The sequence below is a fragment of the Chinchilla lanigera genome, unplaced genomic scaffold (assembly GCF_000276665.1).
Source record: "Chinchilla lanigera isolate Chin_1 unplaced genomic scaffold, ChiLan1.0 scaffold00026, whole genome shotgun sequence".
NCBI classification, from domain to species: domain Eukaryota; kingdom Metazoa; phylum Chordata; class Mammalia; order Rodentia; family Chinchillidae; genus Chinchilla; species Chinchilla lanigera.
In genome coordinates, this window is record NW_004955427.1 from 13,734,469 (window position 1) to 13,757,123 (window position 22,655).

General features: G+C 44.0%; 1 protein-coding gene and 1 pseudogene across 1 annotated transcript in view; both read left to right on the forward strand.

Annotated features, from left to right (window-relative positions):
- The window catches only part of Sidt1 (SID1 transmembrane family, member 1), a gene marked incomplete at its 5' end in the record, with an annotated part of 98,768 nt that extends 85,253 nt beyond the window's left edge, over positions 1–13,515 (forward strand). Inside the window, 7 exon segments of the mRNA XM_005386616.2 lie at positions 1,309–1,323; positions 2,347–2,423; positions 4,909–4,955; positions 8,966–9,071; positions 9,160–9,270; positions 10,199–10,312; positions 11,672–13,515. Coding sequence (XP_005386673.2) covers positions 1,309–1,323; positions 2,347–2,423; positions 4,909–4,955; positions 8,966–9,071; positions 9,160–9,270; positions 10,199–10,312; positions 11,672–11,734 — 533 coding nt within the window.
- Positions 13,516–16,920: 3,405 nt separating this feature from the next.
- On the forward strand, positions 16,921–19,142 carry LOC106148686 (annotated as a pseudogene).
- The last annotated feature ends 3,513 nt before the right edge of the window (positions 19,143–22,655 follow it).

The following is a 22,655-nucleotide window of genomic DNA, read 5'->3' on the forward strand; positions in this document are numbered from 1 at the left end:
AAAGAAAGAAAGAAAAAGAAAGAAAGAAAGAAAAAGAAAGAAAGAAAGAAAGAAAGAAAGAAAGAAAGAGAGAGAGAGGTAAATATATCTTTATTACAACCTAGAATGTCCAGGTTCAATTTAGAATTCCTGGTCGCTTAAAAGCATGTCCAACCTGCAACCCACTTTTTTTGGCCCTTTTTTTCAAATATAATGATAAAATATTTTTAAAAGAAGTTTGCTACATATATATTAAACATCTTATACATCTTATATGTGACTCAAGACAATTCCTCTTCACTAAAAAGAAAAGCAAACAGTAAAAGTGAGCCGCGGTTGGACGCACACAGAACAAAGCTGCTCATCTCACCTCTGGCTCTGTGCTTTCACATGAGGAAGGATTCGGCATCTCATGTTATGGCCATGTAATGCTTTATGAAGGTCCCAACAGGATAAAGATTTCAGAAGCAAAGACTGATGGGAGTTTATGCACAAAAGACCCCTTCACGAGATGTGGGTGAGTAGGCAGCAGTGAAGCCTTCACCGTCCGCAAACCCAAAGGACAGGGAGGAAGTAGCTGCCAAAATGTGTCATGGAGAGGAAGTCACTGAAATGGGCAGAGGCTTTCGGCTGAGACCTTCCCCACCTCAGATCACCTCACAGCCGCAGCACCCAGAAAGTAACTGCTCCGAGCTCACTTTCCTTCCCCTGAAGTGTCCTGCTGGGGCTCCATTGTCCACATCCAAGGAAAATAAGGGAGCCCACTGGTGTTAGCGACCTCTCCACAGGGTGCAGGACAGCGACACAGGGCAAGTGGAAAAAGGCTCTGGAAGACGACCTGTGCAAAGTTCAACTATTTTCAAATTGCCAGGCATGGTGGCGCACGTCTGTAACACGACACAATGGTGTAGCACGTCCCGGGCTATACAAGAGAGCACATACAAACATAGGAAAGGCAGCAGTGATGAGATAGAGCGTTTATTTCTAAACTAGAAGCGCTGTACAAGCCCAGATCACTACTGTGTCCCTTGGTTCCAGAGCCCTAGAACAGGACCTGAGAGATCGCTCCTGAGAGAGGATAGGGTGTAAATGGCAAAAGCAGATAGAAAAGAGAAAAAAAAAATCTCAACTCACTCCTTGAAGAGTAAACTTCTGGATGTTAGGGGCAGGCAGATAGATTCTGTGATGAGCAAACATGTTTATAACTAGAAAGTGATAGTACGGTTATCATTTTGAGGAAAAAGTGAGATGACCAGTTGTTTGCCTGCTTAGCTTTCTTCTTCTAAATCACTTCTTTCTCTAATTTCTTCTCTGCTCCCACTGATGCAGATGTGTCTGACACAGGTAACGTCCTGCCACCCTTCCCGAGGTTTGCTTTCTCCTCACGGCCACCTGCCTGTCTGCCCCTGAGCACCCTCTTCCAGGTTGGGCGGGATGAGGGAGACAGCGAGGGGCTCCAGAGGTCCCTGTGCTCCCTCTGGGGTGTCACACGAGCACACCCTTCTTCCCCAGCTGAATTCACTGTGGCCTGGCCCAGAAGAGGGGAAGCATTCCCAACACAGCTGGGACCCACACTCTGAAATGCCTGCTCTGGGCAGATCCACTCATGCATTTGATGTCAGAGATGGGGATAGCTCCCTGAAGGACAGCGCTTTGACCTTGAACTTGACTCTGTTCATATAACAGTTATAACATACACACGCATTGCATCCATACCTTTGTTTTGCAGGACTGCATTTTTTAAAACCTTTCCTGGCTTTTCCTCCCCATTTTCTTTTTCTTTTTTTTTTTTTTTGGTTTTGGTTTTTTTCCGGTACCGGGCATCGAACTCACGACCTTCCGCTTGCCAGGCAGACACTGTGCCGCTAAGCTAAATCCCCAGCCTCTCCTCCCCATTTTCACTTACATTCCTTTGACTAATGTATCCAGAGATAGGCTTGCTGGACATGCTTAGTACAGCCCTGGCTCCCTTGGTTGAGTTCTTACAAACTCATAATTGCACTGACAAACATAGGTAGGGGCTTTTACAGGTTAAGATTTCCCATCCTCACAGGACATCAGAGGTTTTAAGGTGAATTGAGGGTGAACATAACAGTAAACCCTAAACAAAAGGGCACAGAATAAGGACTGCAAGGCACTCGTGTTACTTGCGGGTGCCTGTTATTCACGTCCACATGCTTGCCTTTCTGCCATCCGATACGCACTCCTCCATGCCAACATATATTGCTCACCTGTCAGGCGCAAAGCATTGTATACACATTAATACAACACAGACAGCATCATTTTAGCCCCCAAGGCTGAGCTATTCCCCAAGATGTGTACTTTCTCTGGTTAAACATTCTTACCGTGCAATCGTGTCATCTGCAGATTTGGGGATTTTCAAGCGGGCTGCTATGGTGTTCTACACGGACTGTATCCAGCAGTGCAGCCGACCTCTCTACATGGTATGTGTGTTTGCTATGTGCCTTGGCTTTCTCCCAGAGAGTAGCAGAGCTGCAGGAGGGCCAGGCTTGGGGCAGTCACTCAGAGCTCCAAAAATCAAAAGGGACAGATGGCCAGAGTGGCTGGGATCCAGTTGGTAGAAGAAGAAACATGTTACTTCCTCTTTTTCATAAAGAAAAGCCTAGATGGTCCCAGTTTTGCAATGAAATATTTGGCAGTCTGTGAAGAAAAAGAAGGAAAAAATACATATCATTGCTATGGCAGAGAATCAAAACAGAGTGTCCATATAAAGACTCGTCCGAAGAAGAACCCTTTTGAACATGAAAGGGCGTTCTATTAATAGTATACCAGAACAGCAGGTATAAACCAGGACTGTCCCAAGCAAACTGGAACATGTTTTCATTCTAATCGCTTTATTAGTAACTTACGCTGTCAACATTATGTATTTCTGTGTTATTAAGAGAAAAAAATTTCTGAACTGTGATTATTTCTTAATGGTTAAAATATACTTTTAAACGTTCCCCACCCCCCTCTAGTTTCTAGCAAATTGTTTATCTCTACCTGAGCCTAGATAGGAGGGCTCCAGCCCAGCCCTGTCTCAGCTTGCTGCCCAGTGACTTCGGAAGACTACTCGCCCCCTCTGATCTCACTGCCCCAGCCTTTACATGGTGCTGTGCTCAGGTCCAGCGATACGCTTAGGCCTGGCACAAAAGAATCCACCAAGTACCTGCTCGTCTTTTCTAATCAGAAAGACCTTTACATATAGGAATGTGGTATCTTTTAGTGCTCCAGAGCTTAGGCCTACAGGCACTAAAATGCTCAGGGAACTGAGGCTGAACGATTTTGCTCAGGTGGGAATTAAAAAGCCTATCAGCCTCCGTGAGGATTTCCAGAATTACGTATGCCTCGGGTGTGAACTCCAAACATTTAATGTTTTGATGGTTTATTGTTATTGTTATTATATTAATTGATCCTTAGAGTAGTTTTAGGTTCAGCTGTTCAGCAAAATTGAGCAAACAATACAGAAATTTCCCATTCCCAGCAAATGGTACATGGATTGCAATCAGTGAAGCAGTACTGACACATCATTACTCAAAGCATCACTCTTGTATTATATATTTTATGTGTTTTGACAAATATATAGTGTCCTGTATTTACTGTTAAAATACTATACAGATCAGTTCACTGCCCTAAAGCTCCTCAGCATTCTACCTATTCATCTCTCCCTCCAGCCCAACCCCAGCCAAGCTCTAATTTTTTGTTTCCATACTTTGGTCTTTTCCAGAATGTCATGTAACTGGAATCATATTGTATGTCACCTTTCATATTGGCTTTTTTTACTTAGTAATGTGCATCTAAGGTCCTCTTTTCATGGCTTTGTAGCTCAAGTCAGCGCTGAAAAGTAGTCCACTTTCCAAAGGTACCACGGTTTATTTATCCATTCACCTACTGAAGGGCACCCTTGTTGCTTCCAAGTTTTGGTAATCATGAAGAAAGCTGCTATAACGATCATGTGCAGGCTTTTATGCAGACGTAGTTTTTCAACTCTTTTGAATAAATACCGAGGACAGCAATTGCTAGATCGCATGGTGAGCATGTGTTTTGTTTCCTGGGAAACTGCCGAACTCTCTTCCAAAGGACTGTACCACTTTGCATTCTCACGAACAATGAATGAAAGTTCCTATTGCTCCAGCGTTTCAGTGGTGTCGGTGTTTGGGTTGTAGACCATCCTAGTAGGTGATTAGTGTTTGTACTTTAAGTGAAGACATTTCCTCCAAATTAGATGGACCCCCTACAAAACAGAAAGTCATCATTTTTAAAAAGTTAATAAGCAGCTGTGCAAATTAAAGGGTAATTAAATAACACCTGAAAGCTTTAAGCAGTATGCAGAGGAGCAGAAACAGATTGTGGATAAATATCTACCAGAGAACTGCCCTTTTCAGATGGACCAATCCTCTGCATTTTCTCCCTTATTTAGTAACTTTAGTGTCCAGACCATGCTTTGCAGAGACCAAGAGCCTGGGAGGTGCAGGACCTCCTTGGAGCCAGAGTAATGAGTGCAAAACTGACTCCCACAGTTGGCCCTGACAGTTGCAGTGGAGGCAACCGCGGAACACAAACCAGAGAAGCAGTCACGTGGTGGCAGAACTCTTAACTACTAGGTAATTGGCGCACACCACCAGTCTCCCCGCCGAGAAGTGGGCTGTGCCACCCAGATCCACTAAACCTAAGGGAAAACAGCCAAGTCTGCTTTGCTGGCCACTTTTGTTTACAAGGACCCAGTTGTGTCCGTGTGCAGTCAGAGGCCTCGCTGTTCCATCCTTGCAGAGGACTTGTGTCAGAGCGCAGCGGGGCGCTCTTCTAACCAGAGAACCTGTCTTTCAACAAGCAATCACTTTCCTCTGGTTGATGCTTTTGCTACTGTAGGTTTAAAAGAAAAGTGGTGTGTACAGCCCCTTATTTGGTGTCTTCTCTCCTTTTTTCTAGGACAGAATGGTGCTGCTGATTGTGGGGAACCTGGTAAACTGGTCCTTGTAAGTAGCTTAGGAAAATATGTTTTTGTTTTTATTATCGTCTGCAATGCTGCGGCTTGGCGTTCTGTGACTGTCATTTTCACAAAGACATCTGAGATGAAGGAAAGACTAAGTCTGTGCTCATTCTAGAGACTTAATACAAAGGCCTTTTTCCTCCCACACTGTCTGCATGAGAGCAGGGTTCTGGGCAAGGCAGAGGACAGCTGAGCCTCTGGGATCCGGCTTTGGTTAACTGGGATGTGACTTGTCTTGGACCTAAGCAATAAGCGGCAGCCACAAAATGTTTTCAAGGAAAATAAAACCGAAGAGAAGACGAAGTCTAAGAACACAGTGGCCTTTGGGCATTCAGGGGGTGGGGAAGGTTGATTTTCACTTTGCATGAGCTGGGTACTGAGATTTTTAAAAATGAACTATTTATAAAAATATGACCACTCTTGGCCATTCAGGATGCTGTGTTTGAGAGACTGCAGTATATACCATATGACTTTCTAAGGATCTGAAATCCATAAACTGAGAGAAACTGTGTGTGTTCCACCCGAACAGGAGTCTTTGCTGATATTTATTGAGCAGCTGAGTCCCTCCACCCACCCCCAGTTTATGGGTGTGCTGCTTTACATGCAGAAGAGAGAGAGAGGAAGTTTTAATTGCTCTGTCTGAACTTAGGAGCTGGGCTGGGAGTGCATTAATGATTTCTTCATGCTTTGCACTGCATTTTTCCAAGTGAAGACAGACTGGGAAACGGTGCCCTGCCGTTGACACATGCAGAAGTTGGTGCAGTTTCCCCTCTGCTGCTCTGTTTATCATGAAAGTCCCGAGGGCTGGCTGTGCTGTAGCATCATCGCCATTTGGGGTTGTCACGTTGATGGGATGATCCGTCATGAAGGAGCGGGGAGCCTCCTTGTGGAGCCCCAGATTCGCCCTGGGAGCTAGGTGCCACATCTTTGGCCCTCGTATGCCACGGTCCAGTGGCTGAGGCCCGCTGGAATCACTGCCTCGTGGCCCAAACTTGTGTTTTTGCTGGAGTGACAGTTCTTCGTTTTTGTTGTAATTTTTTTACATTACACCCCACAACAACACAAACAGTTGCAGAAAGACCTGGCAGTACCTTTCCTCCAGACAGCTTCACCTTGATGTTCGGGGGTGTGTGCTAAGTTAATCTGCACATTCTGTTCACCACGTTGCCTGTACTATCTGTCTGTATGTAATGTATAGCAAAAGAGTAGCAATCCAGTGTTGCTAGCGCTTGACTTTGAGTCGGTACAGTACCTGTACTTGCATGGGCACTGCTCTGCCTGTTGCCCTGTACGGAAGGCTCAGGTTTTCCCTTGTTCTTTGAAAGGGGTTTATGTATAAATATATTTTATGCCTTTTTATTACAAGTCTTATACTCAATGACTTTTATCATGGCATTTTGTTCTACTTATACTGTAAATTATGCATGACAGAGTTCACTTAAGGAAAATTACTTGGTACAATAATTATTGTAATTAGATGCAGCATTTACTAAATTTTTATATTTTTCCAAAGAAAGACTATTTTTTTTTTCTGCAAAGAAAGCAATAGGAGGCTCTCAGGTACCAATAGGAGCTTCTCCTAAAGGGCTGATCCACTGAATGAGCTCCTTTGTTCAACAGACAAACATCTATGGTGAATAGATTAGATGATAGATGATAAATATGGGAGATAGGTAGATAGATGATAGATCAATAGATAGATAGGAATGATAGATGATAGATATGATAGATATGGATGATAGATATGATAGATGATAGATATGATAGATAGATGATAGATTGTAGATATGATAGATATGATAGATGATATGATAGGTAGATAGACGGATGATAGATGATAGACAGATAGATATGATAGATGATAGAAAGGCAGATGATATGATAGACAGATGATAGATAATGATAGATGATAGATGTAGATGATAGATAGATAGACAGATAGATAGACAGATAGATGGTAGATAGATAGATGATAGTCAGATCCAATAGGTGCAAAAGGCAACACAGTTTTAAGCCATTTCCGAGAACTTTCCGTAAAGTCTCCACAGCAGTCATTCCTTTCTGCAGAATCTCTTTCTTGCTAAGTATGTTTTTGTAAGAGAGGGAAAAGAAGAGCGAGGAGAGACAGAGAGGAGAGAGGGAGAGACCTTCCCATCTCTGCCTTTCCCCCCGGGTCTCCTGTTTCTACTCTGCCATCTCATTTTCCTTCCTCTTTGTCCCTTCATTGTCTGATGGCCTTTTCCCCTCACATGGACTCTAAGACAAGAGATGTATTTTTTGCTGCTGAAATCAGTTTATGCAATTTATTCTCACTCTGACCGTGGGAGATATTTTACTGATCTCCCAAAGCATAAGTAAGTTTAGCTGCTCTTACTCTTGGCTCCTAGCTGCTATGGTCGTCTGGGTCGGAGACCTTTGACAGAAAGGTGATTTCCTGCTCCTAGACCACATTATCCACTTTGCAGTCCAGTTATTTAAATACAGGATGATCAGCAGTTACATTTTCTATTAATTTTATAAAATAATATAACAGGAACTATAAAAAAGACAATTTTATCAAGTTTTTTCAGTACAAGAGTCAACTGGTTAAAATGACACGTGCCCAAGCAATGCTTGGGATAGTCAGTGTGTAAACAAAAATGTTGCCCAAGCAATGCTCAGGGAAATAAGACAGACAAAGGAATGAAGAAAGAGGCCTGCCTTCACATCTGAGCCATGGAGACTTAAATCTCACTCAGGGGTCAGAGCTTTTGGAAGAAATTGCCCATAATATCACACAGGGTTTACCCTAGGGTAAGGTCCGTACCATTAAAGGATTCCCATTCTATTTGGGACAAGTCAAGATGACATGAGCAGTGGTCTCCTACAATGCCTTTGGGGCCACCCTTTAGGGAGCAATACAGCTCCGGTGACGCTGTGAAACAGGGCACTTTATGGACGGCTCATGAGCGTGTCCCTAGGGCTCAGAACCACCTGGCTTGTCTCTCCCTCCCACATAATCAAAACCAAAGCCACAGTCCACTCACAGGGCAAGGTGAATGGCTGTCTGCTCTCAGAGAGCTGGTGCGATCCGGGGCTTCCAAAGGTGTATGAGGTGTGACGACAGCCTGATGCTGGATTACCCGGTAGAGACAATCACAGAAATACGTATGGATGTGCTTTTATTAAAAACAATTTCAAGTAAAAAGCTAAGGCAGAGTTATGCAATGTTTTGTTATAAATGAATAGAAATTCAAAACAAAATTAAAGCTAAACCTCAACCAAAATAAACTTCGGTGTTAATTTAAGAATGGACAGCCAGCAAAGCTTTTTTTTAGTATGTGTCAAACCAATTATTGGAGTTAATTCTGCTTCTGGTAATCTATTGTAAGAAACTAATCTTAAGTGGAAAAAAATATGTCGACGGTATTCATTTTTTTGTGACAGTGTTGTTTATAATCATGAAAGACCCTAAGAGTGCTGGGAAAACCCTGGGTTGCAATCAGAGAGAGATGATTCCTTATAGTACATCGTTCCATGGGCACATTGCATCACCATTAGAAATTCATGATTTGAAGATGTAGTGCAGTAGAAGTTAACTGTAGAGTCAGGTACCAGACAATGACATTTCAGCCGGCGGAGGATCGCGCCTTCAACACCAGGCCTGTCAGATGCTGTTGCCTCAGACAGTGGTCGTCTTAGTATACTTCGACAGTCACACACAATCGTCTAATGATGCATTTCTTACAGCATAACCCACTCTTAAGTAACACATGAATGTTTGTTAAAGTAGTTTTTAAATAAACCCCTCTTCCCAAAAACATAGAGGTCAAGTAGTGAAAAAAAGCAGACAACATAGGAGCTGGGGATGTAGCTCAGCGGCACAGCACCTGCCTGGCAAGCGTGAGGTCCTGAGTTCGATTCCCGGTACCAAAAAAAAAAAAAAAAAAACAGACAACGTTACAATGTTACAGCTCCATCTTCTCTACCGCCAATATCTCTCCCCTGTGTCCTCAGCGCCCTCTTTGGGTTGATCTACCGGCCCAGGGACTTTGCGTCCTACATGCTGGGCATCTTCATCTGCAACTTGCTGCTGTATCTGGCCTTCTACATCATCATGAAGGTAAGCGGGGCGTGAGAGCTGCAGTACCCCAGTCCCCAGCAGGGCAGTGGGGGTGGTGCCAACCCCCCACCCCTGTGTCTCCCCACAGCTCCGCAGCTCTGAGAAGGTCCTCCTCGTGCCCCTCTTCTGCATCGTGGCCACTGCAGTGGTGTGGGCCGCTGCCCTGTATTTTTTCTTCCAGAACCTCAGCAGCTGGGAGGTAAGGGCACCGTTCTCTTCCATGCAGTTCCCTCTCCATTTTGCCTCTTTGACCTTTCTACCTCCCTCTCCTGCTGTGCATGTTGCTTTTTATCTTTTTTCCCCCAGGCTTTAATTATGAAAACTTTTGCCAAAAAGGGTTGATTGTAGCATCCACACATGAATGCCGAAAATTAGCATGTGGTCAACGCTTCATAAATTTGTAAGCGCTACACACACTGCAAATTCGATCTTCGTTATGCAGTGCATTATGATTCTGTTCCAAGTAGGTGGATAACATGTGCAAAACCTTGATGAGCAGATCTTTTTCATCTTTCTAATCACAGTTTTTCCTCTTAGTGGGGACTGAACTCAGGGCTTTTGCACAGAGCCACACCTGCATCTTTTTTTTTTTCCTCTTTTTGAGACAGGATCTCACTAAGTTGCTAAGTTGCCCAGGCAGAAGTGAAATATGTAATCCTCCTGCCTCAGCCACCTAACTGCTGGGATTACAGTCAAGGGCCACCACTGTTTGCTTTTGTCCCCGTAGGTTTGTTTATTCAGGACCTTTGAAATAAACAAGATCACACAACGTGTGTCCTTTGCATCCGCTTCTTTAATTCAGTAAAATGTTCTTTGTGTTCATCCATGGAGCCAGCTGTGTTAGCGCTCCATGTCTCCTGGCTCCTAAAATATACTACACGATGTGGAGATAGAGATATTGTATCTCCCATTCACATGTTGATTAACATTTGGGTAGTTTTCACTTTTTATTCGTATGAGTGACTCTGCTGTATACATTTGCAGACGAGCTCTTGTGTGGAGGTGTGTCTTCTTGGAGGCTGACTTTTTGAGCCACTGAGTAGCATTTTCATAGCTTCCTGCATGGGACACACTGAAGCAGTAGGCAAGTGAAAATCTTGTCTACGTCCTGCCTTCCCTTCCTCCAGGGAACCCCAGCTGAATCCAGGGAGAAGAACCGCGAGTGCATCCTGCTGGATTTCTTTGACGACCATGACATCTGGCACTTCCTCTCTGCTACCGCCCTGTTTTTCTCATTCTTGGTGAGTTTATCGTTTCTTTTTGTGGCTTTCTTCTTACTTTGCTTCTCATTTTTGCTCTTCTACTCATTTTCATATCCTTTTTATATTCCTATTTTCCCACTCCAGTTCTTTATTATAATTCAATATACAGATCATTTTATTTCTTTTTTTATATTGTATCCTTCAGTGGGATCTTTATTTTCACTTCCCTTTTGTCTTTTAATAGCTTCAGACACAGAGTGACAAAGCTGTTTTCCTAAATTGCACAGCACATTTGGACCGAACTGGTTATTAGACTCATACGCCCAGAATTTCCCCCAGGAGCCACAGCTGGTGCTCACATTCCTCTAACGTTGGACTGTTCCCTTCCTCCCCCTCCTGCAGTCTCACTGCAAGTTTTATGAGTATTTTATGGATCCCCAGGGGCGCTCAGTGCAGCCTCCTGGCTCCATTGCCTTCTAACAAGTACCTTATGTTCAGTTCTCTCCCATAGTCCCGCCATGTTTTGCCCAAACCCTTTCCCAGAAGCCATGCTTATTCACGTCAACCTAGGGTGATGGTTCCCAGCACCCTTTAATCATACTTTTAACGTTTCTAAATTAGAAGTTGTTGGTTTCTGTACACTGCTAGACTCCTGGGCTCCTAGCACTGTCCTCTGGAGAGCTCGGGCCATACCGCCTCACAGTGGAGCGGGGCTGCCCCCTGGTGGCCAGTTTGGAAGGTTCCTCCAATCTGTAAACATTCCTTGGGGCTTCTCTTTTGGACTGCCACCCTCCTGAGGGAGACAGAGACAACACAAGTGGAGCTTAGGGATCCACGTGGGAAAGCAGTGGCCTGGAGAACTAGAAATGAAGGCGAAAGGTCCCTGTCTAATATAGAAAAACTCAATGCAGTCAGACTTCATTTCCTTTAGGTCTTGACCTAAACATCACCTTGTAAGCAATGACTTCTCAGGCCATTCTGTCCAACTTCATTTTTTTTAAAATCATATTTCCTATATTCCTTCCTCAGTTTAGTTTTTATCCTTAGTACATATTACAGCCTGATAGTCAACATTTTACTCGACTTCTTTGCTTCATGTCTAAACCTTTCACTTGAATGTACACTTCAAGAGGGACAGATGCTCGCCTGTCACCCCAGCCGTAGCCGCAGCACCCAGAATAGCACATTACGAACTTTCATGAGCATTTAAATTAGTTGATAAATGAACTGTATCATTAAGACTGCTTGTCCATGGCAAAGCATTGCAGAAAGCTGCAGAATACACGAAAACAAGGAAGGGAATGGGTGGTGCTCAGTCCATGGGGGTCTCAGAGAAAGTGGGGCCTTTGTGTGGCTATAGCTCATGCTCCTTTTGTGTGTCTGTACCTCTCGCTTCAGGTTCTGTTAACGTTGGATGATGACCTGGATGTGGTTCGGAGAGACCAGATTCCTGTCTTCTGAGCCTCCCGTGTTAAAAGGAGAGCAGTCGTCATGGTGCTGTTTCGTAAAAAATACAGTGACTCAGTGATGAACCCAGACCTCACGCTCCACTCGCCTCTATGGTATCAACTCTGCATTCACAGGAAGGAGGGGAGCCCGGCAGAGCCCAGCCTTTGAGAAAGGCAGCAACGGGAGGCCTGGGCTGTGGATGGAGGCAAAGCCTGGTCCGCCAAGAACAGCAACCGTGCTTGCAACTGTGAAAGTTAGAAATGGACAAACATGCAACACAGTCAACTTTTTCCCGCCCTCACCTGACACCTGTCAACATGTGGCTCCTCTTCCCTCCACTTGTCCCCGCCACCCAAAAACTTCAGCATGGCCACCTTCGAACCCCTGCTACACCCTCTGCGCTAGATGTCCAAAGGCCATCTGGGTTCTCCGGGGCCCTGGGAGGACATGATTTCTCAGCGTAGGGTGCAGAGGTGGACCTGAGGCCCCACCCAGCAGGAACAAATGTCACTGCGGTCCCGGCCTGCAGCCTTCTCAGAAGGACTGCTGCCTGCTCCCCAGGTCCCGGACACTGTTAGAAGGGCTGAGGACCAGGTGTTTCCCACGGTCCTGTGAACAGGTAACCAGCACTGGGACCGAGGCCTGGGTGCTTGCCTTTTTCTTAGTATCTTCATCTCACCACTGTGTGTTAACCCCACATCTTTACCTCTGCATTCTGGAAAGGCCCTGTTATTCCACAGATCTGCTGAGCTCCAAGATGGGAGGGGAAATGGGGAAAATTCTCTGGGCAGCAAGAGATAGAAGAGAAATGACTGACAGCTCAAGGAGACTAGAAACACCAGCACCCAGCGGTCAGGCCTCACCTTCGGGACTGGGGTTCCTGGAACACATTCAGCAAAAGAGCAGCACTTACCTGTCCTCCAGTTCTTACAGCTCAGTTCGGTGCCCACATCACCTCTGGCAGAGAAGCAGGGCCCCCCTAACCAGGGGGTCACTCTGGGGTCCTCTACAAGTGAGCCCTTTACCGTCACTTATGGAGAGCAAGGTTCCAGGTTTTCTCCCTGAAGTTCTCAGGAGTACCTCAGGGCAAACACATTTTCCTCTCTGGTTGCAAAGAACGCAGGTAATGTAGTGCTGTATCCTCTGGCACCTGTCTCTCCTAACGCCAGTAAGGTGGTGAAAAGCTCAGCGCCCCAGTTGCAGTCTCATGCTGCGTGGCAGTTCTGTCTCCAAAGAGTCCCATTTTGACCAAGTTCCCTTGCTGCCTGGAGTATGACGTCATCAGCAAACAGACGTTCAAACATGTGCATGCGTACGTACTTGCCTGTGAAACTGAAGTCATTTCTCGCCTCTGCGGCCCTGATCACTCATTAGAGAAGTGAATCAGGCATTCTTTCTTTAAAAATTAGTTTTTCTCTCAACTATTTGTATCATGTTCAAAAACATACTTTGGAAGTTTGTCCAAACTGTTTGGTAAGCTTTTCCTGATTTTAAAAACACAAAGATGCTATCTATGAAATAGTCTGTGTGCTTTATCTAAAATGCCCCCCAAGTTTATAAATGAGTCTTCTGTTATTCTTTATTTCTGAAAAACTGTTGGCTTCCTTGCTGGGCATGATGGTGTACCACTATAATCCCAGCACTTTGATCTTCCTAATGCAGGACAATTTCTTTGAGTTCAATTTCAGCCTGGGCTACACAGTGAGTTCAAGGCCTATCTGGGGTACACAACAAAACCAAAATAATATAAAGTTAAAATTGTTGGCTTCCATAGCCCCCACGAAGGCCACCAATTAAGTGGTTGTGTTCATTTAACACCTAAAGGCACTTTCAAAACTGTTTGTCACTTACTTGATCTAATTCTTCTAAGGCACCCGTGGTTTTCAGTGTGAAAGGACCCACTAACCAGGCAGTGTGGAGCATGCCTTTAATCCTAGCAGGAAGATTGCCTGGGCTACATAGTGAGTTCAAGGCCTGCCTGAATTACAGAGCAAAACCCTATCTCAAAAATAAAAATAAAAGAACCCACTAAGGAAATGTGAACAACAAAGCCCATTCAAATATTGCTGTGGCCTGAGGTGAATACTTTTAAGATACATTACCGGTTCCAAATCTTGTTTGGGAACATCACCAGTGTGAAGGGGAGGATGCCTGTGGGACTATGGAGGCCCGCTAGAAGGGCCTTGACCTCACTGTATAGCCCAGGCAATCCTCCTGACTCAGCCTTCTGAGTGTTAGGATTAGAGGCATGCTCCACCATGCCAAGTTAGCGGGTCTTTTTAGATTAGAAACCACAAGTGCCTCGAGTAAGTGACAAACAGCTTTGAAAGTGCTGGGGCTGGGGGTTTAGCTCAGCGGCAAAAGCGCCTGCCTGGCAAGCGCAAGGTCGTGAGTTCGGTTCCCAGTACCGGAGAAAAACCAAAAAAAAAAAAAAAAAAAAAAAGAAAGTGCTGTGCCCCTGGTTGTGCTCTGACAGCGCCTGTCTTGTGGTATAAAGTCATGTGTTGTGGTCAGTTTTGTTCTGTGCAGCAGAATTAAAACCCAGACCAGCCTGCTTTTATAAATATCAATTCTGCGTGTACATGTTGTTACTTCTTTCCCCGGCCCTAATTTTGTGGTTGGAGGATTTAAGAAAGTCACTGAGCTATGTCTGTGGGGTTGGTAGGAGTGCCAGGGCAGCGGGGAACAACCAGAGTTTGTAGCAGATGATCTGTACGTGTGTAGGACAATGCCTTTGCTAACTGTGGCCTGTGCGCGTGGCCTTTGCTGTTTAAAAGAAAAAGCAAGGCTCCCTCTGAAGGCCAAGTTCAGTGAGAGGGTAACGGAGCAAAGTGGTGACTGTGGAGAGGCCCCTTGGCAGAGCAAGCCCGAGTAACAGAAGCAGTACAGCTGGAGCAGGTCAGAGACGCGGCTGCCAGAGGGACAGACGCACATGAAAAATGACCTCTCCATACCTCTGGCGAAGGGGGCTGAGAGGCAGCCCCACCTGTTTATGGGAATGGTTGAGGGATTAGTCCAGTTTTATTTTAGCAGCCAGAGAAGCCCGTGGAAAAGCAGAGTCTATCTGGGGAAGGCAGTTTCCATTACTGAAGGTGATCACTGAGCCAGCTCCTTGCGGGGGGGGAGTGGCAGCTGCTTCCTCTGTAACTCCAAGTACTGTGGATCTCAGTAGATCAACACCCAAATGCTTCTCCTTCTAGATGATAGTCTCTGTCTAAAACCTGGGGGAAAGGAAGAGACAAAGATATGCCTCCCACCCCAGCCCAAAAAGACATGCCTTCTTCACAGAAGGAGAAGACTTTAGTCCAGATGCATCCTAGTTGCTATGTGACCCAGGGTAAGTTGCTGAAACTCTCTGACCCTCAGCTAGCACACCTTCATGAGGACGACATGGTTGTGTAGCGTACCGGGAGCAGTGCCAGCACGGAGAAGACCCTCAGCTCCCACCTGGTAAACGCCCCAGGGAGAAGGCAAGAGCAGACCTTCACCCGCGCTGAGATCCCTCTCCATCTCCCCATCTCTCCACCCAAGTCCCTGTTGTTTCTGGTCGTTAGTTCCAGGGGGTCCTGAGGGGCTTGGGAGGCCGCCTCGCCTTCAGACGCTACCCCGAGTGGTCAGTCTGCGATCCCTAGCTGCTTTATTTCCTTTATGGCTACACTTCACAGCTCCAAGGAGTGTGCCCCACCTTGGTCCAGGGAAGGCCGTGACCAAGTGTTCCTCCACTCTAGCACCTTACCACTGAATGCTCTGGAGGTCCAGCCTGTGGAAAGGGGGAGCCTCAGACCTCAGAGGACAAAACAAGTCCCAGAAAGAAGCCTGGCGAGTGTCATTCAGATTTGAAATGATCCCCCGTGACCCCAGTGTCTCCCGGTGAAAGTGCTATGAATATAGATACTATTTACCCTGCCTGAAGTCATGGTAAGTTCTTGCTTATCACAGTTCGGCTATAGCATTTTTTAAACAATCTTTGGAGGAGCAACATATATTTACATGGCCAAGTTTTAATGTCTCCTCACTAGTAAGGCACCACTGTCAACAAAAGTAAGTGTCCACTAAATCTTAGGCCTCAACACACGAACTCAAATAAGTCAGGCAGTGGTGTTGGTTACAGAGATGGAGCATGGGGGATACCATCCCGCTGTGAGCTCTATAAAACCTGGATAGAGAAGGCAGTGCAACCAAGAATACAGGTCAGATCTCTGACGTGGTGGGCTGGAGTTTCTTTGTTTTCAGGTAGACTGAAAGCAAAGGGAGACCCTTGGGGTCCATTGAGCTGAGACTGCAGAGATAAGTACAACCACTACAGCAGGTAATAGTATCAGACTTGGACTAACGGGTAAACTGAGCGCCATTGGGCTCCTGGTGACAGGAGGAGAACAACTGTCTTTCTAGATAAAGGGGGGTCAAAAATAAGAGGTGCTTTGAACTGACAACCTTAGATATTTCATTTTAAAAAAACGAAAGCCCCTGTTTTAATCCCAGCAGAGAACTAGGATTGGAGAGTGGAACGGAGATTATTTTAATCCATCATCAAGAAAACAAAAACAGCTCCTTACCCATAGAAAGTGCAAACACTCTCCCTGCTAGAGGACAAGCATGAGACTGAAGTTCCCAGCCTACACTTTTAGTAGGTGCTTAACACTGGCAGCTGCTGCCCTCAATCTTGTCCCGAGGCTCAACAACATGAAAGTTGGCAGAACTGGTCACCTAAGCAGTGAGCACTCGACATCAGGCACTTCGCTAAGGGTTTCACGCACATTACCGTAACTAATCCTGAAAGCCCCCCGAAGGAGTCAGGGTTATTCTTATTTTCCCCACTTCCAGATGGAAAGACTGAAACTCACTGTCCGTGAGATGAGGTGCGTGGCGGAGAAACCTGGATTAGCAGTCGGAAATGAGTAGTTCAGGTAAAACCTGAACAGAGAAGAGAGAGACAGACTATGTGGCCGTGGAAATCCAACATTTATCCGTGCATTTTTATATGTGTGCAAAGCACACAGCCTAGGATCATGTAACTGTTCAACATGTTAACAAGAACAGAAGGTTTTTCCAAAACCCAGATGATTGTGAGTTATGTAAGCCCGAGCAACAGCGCAACCTACGGTGCCTGTGGAAAGCCAACCAATACAAAGCACGACTTTGGATCGTTTTCATTCCCTAAACTGGAACAGCTGGATTCATCGAGGACTGTTGTGTATGTTCCTAAGCTTGTTAAGAACCACTCATTTTTATGAATTCAATGATTTCACTTGGCAAAGGACTATAGTCTCAACAATTCATTTTAAATTAAAATATACATACCATAGAATGGCAGGTTACCGCTGGGAGCTTCTTGGTTCAAAAACAAAATTTTAAATGCAGAGAGAGTGAAGGAATGTAGTGGGTTTTCTTAGTTTCTGAAAAACACTTAGAGACTCAAAAAGTTATGAAGAGTAAAAACTTCTTCCAAAACTGCCCGACACTGGTCTATGCTGGCCCAAAAGGGTGAGGCACAGTCTGTACCTCCCATCAGCTGTTGAACCATCTTTCTTCTTGGTGGCCGGGCTCAAGCCTCTCCTCCCACAATATAGTTTCATGTCAGCCGTATTTAGGCAGAGGCACAAGCTGTATTCCACCTGGAAATCACGTTGGCATCCAAGGAGAACGGTGCTAACGTTTTTTTAAATTTGTCCAGAAATGAGGTGATAAAAAGCAACACAAATTGGTTCGGAATCAAATCATGCTAACCAACTTTCGTCTCCTGTTCTAAGATATCTGCTAGACTTTTTTTCTTTAAAGAATATGTAATGTAAATTTGCACATTCACCCCACAGCATCACTCAAAAACAAAAACAAAAAAAAGGATCTAACCTCAGTGAATCATGAATTCCCAGAAAGCTCCCTGGAGCTGTAAGCTCTCCACCATTACAGCTTGGCTGCAGCCACGTTCCAGACCACAGATCTGAATGTGATTAAGCAACACTCAAAACACCAACAACAACCGGACTGCACAGCGCAAACTTAGTTAAAAGCTGGACTTTCATGTCTTCCCCAAATTCTGTACCTGATCGGATTGTATGGAAGATTGAGTGGACACTGATGCTGATTAACCAACCAGCTGACTTCATGATTTATCTAGGAAGCAGATTAGCATCAGGTCCTCAGTTTCTCACAGGAAGAAGAAAGGACCAAAAGTAGGTCTCTGCACTGACCAGCTGAGTGTATCCTAGAGGAGGCCTCTATTTCTGATTAGTGTACGGGAGGTGAATGTGAGGAAGGTCAGAGAAAACTAATTGCCACTGTATGTGAAACAGCCCTTTGAAGTGTATGGAAACACACTGAAATATAAAAACATCATTTGTTCTTCACAATGGGCTGTAAGGTAGGCAGAACAGGTAGTAATAATAAATAGGTAGACCATCCAATAAACTAAGATACATAGAAGTTATGCCATTTTCTCAAAGTCACAGTCCCATAACAGGGGAGTCAGATACCAAACAGTACCATGACCTTTTTTTTCCCAAAGGATGGCAGGGCTGGGGCAAAGCTCCGGGCTTGATTCTCAGCAGCACCCCCCACTACACACACACACACACACACACACACACACACACACACACACAAGAATGATAGAAAAATATCTTTTATATTTTGCTAATTTAAAGGAAGTTTATCAGTAGAAACCCAGCATGGGGCAGAAAGAGCTGGCTGGTCCATGTGGTGCAGGGAAGGGTAGGGTCAGTTATGCGGTCCATGATCAGAAAGATGATCAGTACTGCAAAATCCCCTGGAGCCAGTGGCCCCTATAGTCAAGCTGTGTTTGTCAACAGGACCATTTACATTTCAGGACAGCTAAGCACGGACCCTTCAAATGGACAGCTTGTCCAGAAGGGGTAGCAGAAGAAGCTAAACAGGCTCTTTCAACTATAGGCGAAAGTCTGAAGGCAGCAGGGTGACTTCGCTAATGATTTCAAGAGTAATTTTCCTACAAGAGCTGCTTACCAGGTCTCTGCTTCCCCAAAGGGGACCAAGTTGAGATGGAAGCCGTAGCTGGCAAAGGACTCCCGCAACAGCACAATTATAAGTAGGCACAGTGCTGTTTACACTGGAATTTTGACCATGCCTTTAAATTAACATTTTAAGTTTTACAATTGATTTTGGAAAGTGTAAGCATGATTAAAATATCTGAAGTTATCACGGAAATACCATATAATAGGGAAACGTAGCATGTGTTGAAGATTAGATGATAAATCCAGCTGCAGATACACTCACACTTATGTATAGTAATACTGCAGACTGAGAGAAGAGACGCTCATTACACAGCTACTCAAATGAAAAACAGGGAAGCAGCTTGTAGAAAGATAAGCTGTTTTTCCTAAGAAATAATGAAGAGCACACCTAACGCAATTAAATCCTGTTCACCTAGCGATGTGAAATACTTAGTTCTAATGTTAGAAAAAAGCATGTGTGATTATGCCTTTACTTCAGTAAGATTAAATTATTCAAATGAGTTATAGAAATAGAGGAGAAAAACAGACCAAATTTTTATGTACATATTCTTCTAATGAAAATAAAAAGCATGCAGAGTCAAGAGGAGACACCAAACCAGTTTTCCATAGTTCTTTCTTTAATCTTTTTTTATTCAGTAACGTACAATGTATACTCATCCTAAGTGAACACAGGTGAGTTTTTACATATATATATGTACTCATATATATACACACACCAAGGAAACCACCATTAGAGACACATTTCCAGAGTCCTCATGCCTGTTGTAAGTCAATCTTGTCCAGAGATAACCACTGTTCCGATTTTTCTTGCCGTAGACTTTTTGCATGCTCTTGAGGTTGAATAAATTGCAATCATGCAGAATAAATTCCTTTTTGCCTGGTTCCTTCACTCAACAAAATGTCTGTACAATCTGTCTGCATGTATCAGTAGTTTTGTTTTGTGAATATATGACATTTTATTTATTCACTAATAGACATTTGTTTCTAAGTTTTTGAAACTGTAAGATAGTTACCATAAACATTCTTATATATGTCTTTTGGTAAACTTTTCTCCACTGCCCTAGGAAATTACTGGATTATGAGGCAAGCATGACTTTATTAGTAAAGAACAGTGCTAACATTTTCCCTAATTAGTTTGACCAATCAACCTCTTGTGAGAGTTCTAGTTATTCCACACCTTTGCCAGCACTTGGCATTTGTCAGTTCTTTCGTTGTAGCTGCTCCAGAATGCCCTGCACTCTCACTGTATTTGACTTTTTATTCATTTGATGAGTAATGAAGTTAAGCATCTCTGTATAGACTTCCTGGCCAATTGTGTGAAGGAATCATTTTTAAAATTAGTTTATGGTGCTGGGGGTGGGTAGGCAGCTCAGTGGTGGAGTTCCTTCCCAGCTGGTGCAAAGACTTAGGTTTAATCACCAGCACAGAAAAGAATACCAGCATATAAAGCTTTTTCTTTTTTATATAATTTTTGACAGTCTGTGACATGGTGAAGCCCAAACTAAATAATTTTTCTATTATGATTATAGTCAGATTTCCTGTGGTTTCTTCTAGGATTCTACTTCTCAAAATTTTTAGTCTCATAATCCATTTGTATTCTCAAAAATTATTGAGGACCCCAAAGAGTTTTTGTTTGTGGGGATTTATTTAGTAGTATTTATCATGTTAGCAATAGAAAAGAAAATCTAGCCTCACAGAAATATATAGCTCAATAGACAAAACCATGTTAGTGGCCTGTATAGCTAAAGGAATATTCTTTGATACTGTACCAAAACTTAATGTGAATTTGAAACCACACCAATGAACTTTTCATGTTTTGTTACACTGAAATCCATTGGTCTAGGGGCTGGGGATTTAGCTCAGCGGCACAGCGCCTGCCTGGCAAGTGCAAGGTCGTGAGTTCGATTCCCGGTACTGGAAGAAGAACCAAAAACAAACAAATGAAATCCATCAGTCTACCTTGCACTTGAATAGGTCTTTTTTTATCCAGGCATGATTTTGTAATGGCATATCTTAGCACTAATAAATAGTATCTATTAATATCATCACTAACCTCACCAGAGAAGCCTTATTGGGAACCTATCAAGCTCACAGTGATAGAAATTATAATGGTTTTGTTCCATTCATCTTTGAAAGAATGCTGCCAAATACTTTAATTCTGTATAAACACAGATTTTTGTCCTTCTTTAGATAAAAATAGTATTCCATGGGAAAAAAAAAAACAACACTATTTTCTACATAATTCAATTGAACTAGTGCTTTTCCTTGAGCTAAGCATCACATTTAGGTTACCAACAAAAGTGACTTCTGATTGCTTTCCATGGGGTCACAAAATACAAAATAGTATTGTTTTAAAAGATTATTAAGGATTAAAAATGGCAGAATAAGACTGGCAACAAAATATAGCTTCTCTGGGACCTGAAATCAAGACGTGGAAAATAACAATTTGGTGAAGAAAAACAAAACAAAACGCAAAGCCAAACAAAGCAAGAAGATCTTCAGGAGCTGAGAGGCAGCTGACAGGAGGAAATACAGAGCACAGAACAAATGCACAGGAAAGAACAAATCAGCCGAGAGAGCTAACGCAGCTGCTGGCGAGGGACCTGTCTCCACTATTACAAAACCAGCTTGAAGAGGATTGGCAGCTCCAGGGAAAAACAACGGACTGGGCTGGCAGCCCCAAGAAAATCCCATGGTTATTGTAAACATCGGCAACAACAACAAAAAACCATTGGAGTTTTACTCTGAAAGTAACTCCTTCCACACAGCAAGTTAGAGCTCGAGAACAAATCTAGTGTAGCAACCACATTTGAGAGTAGTTAATTAGGAGTCATTTTGGGAAGGGATTCATTGTGTAAGACTGAACTACAGGACAACCAAGACCTCAGGGTTTGTGGCATCACCCTACCACAGTGTGTGGGTCACAAGACACAGTTGTGGAGAAGGCACAGGCCAGACATAGATCCCCTGACAAGTTTGAGCTCAGACCATGGACATAGGGGTTCGGCCATCCAATTGGAGAAACCTGGCTGGTCATTGGTGGCTTTCAGAAAGGACTAGGTCTGAAAGTGCTGACACTGGGCCGGGGATATAGGTCAGCAGCACAAGCACCTTCGTGGCAAGCATAAAGTCCTGAGCTCGATTTCCAGTACCAAAAAACCCCCCAAAAACAAACAAACAAAAAAAACCATTCAACGAAAGTGCTGGCATTAAGTCTAGTGGACTGCCTGGCCTCCATCCCCTTACCACCCCACCGCCTACATCTAGCACAGAGTTCTGTGCTCTCTTTGCTTTCACCATCTGCCAACACAACCAGGGATATGCCTTGACTTCAACCTGGCCACAGCCAGGGGTGTGCAGACAGAGAGGCCTCTGCAGCAGGGTGGTAGGCACTTTACAAACCCACAGGCTGTAACGCTAGGAGAGAAAGATGTGGCTTAGGGCACACCAGGGGCCAGCAATGGAAAGCAGATGCAGGGAGTACAGACGTAGAAAGGAAACCACTGTTCTGCCATGCCCACCATTACAGGCAGAGCAGCATTTAGCACTCACACACAAAAACGTGTGCGTGGAAACAACGTAAATCTTAGTAGTGACTCGCTCTCCCACTTTCGTATCTCACGGATTCCAATACTGCAGACTCTGGAAAGAAACCACTCATTCAAAAACAGAAGAAAAAGGATGGTATTTATTTCTCTTTTTCTTGTTTTTTTTTGTGTGTGGGAGGGGGGAGTCCTTTTTTATCTTGCTGGTTTCTATATTTTTCTTTCTTGTTTGTTCTTTTATGCTATTTTTATCTAATTCTATTAATTTTCTTTTAATCTTTAATATGATCTTTTATCTCACTTTAATCCTTTGCATCTTCCTTTTATTTTTTAAATTTTCTTTCATTTTCCCCTTCCCCACCCCCTCCATCCTTACTAGTATTGTTTTATTAACCTTTA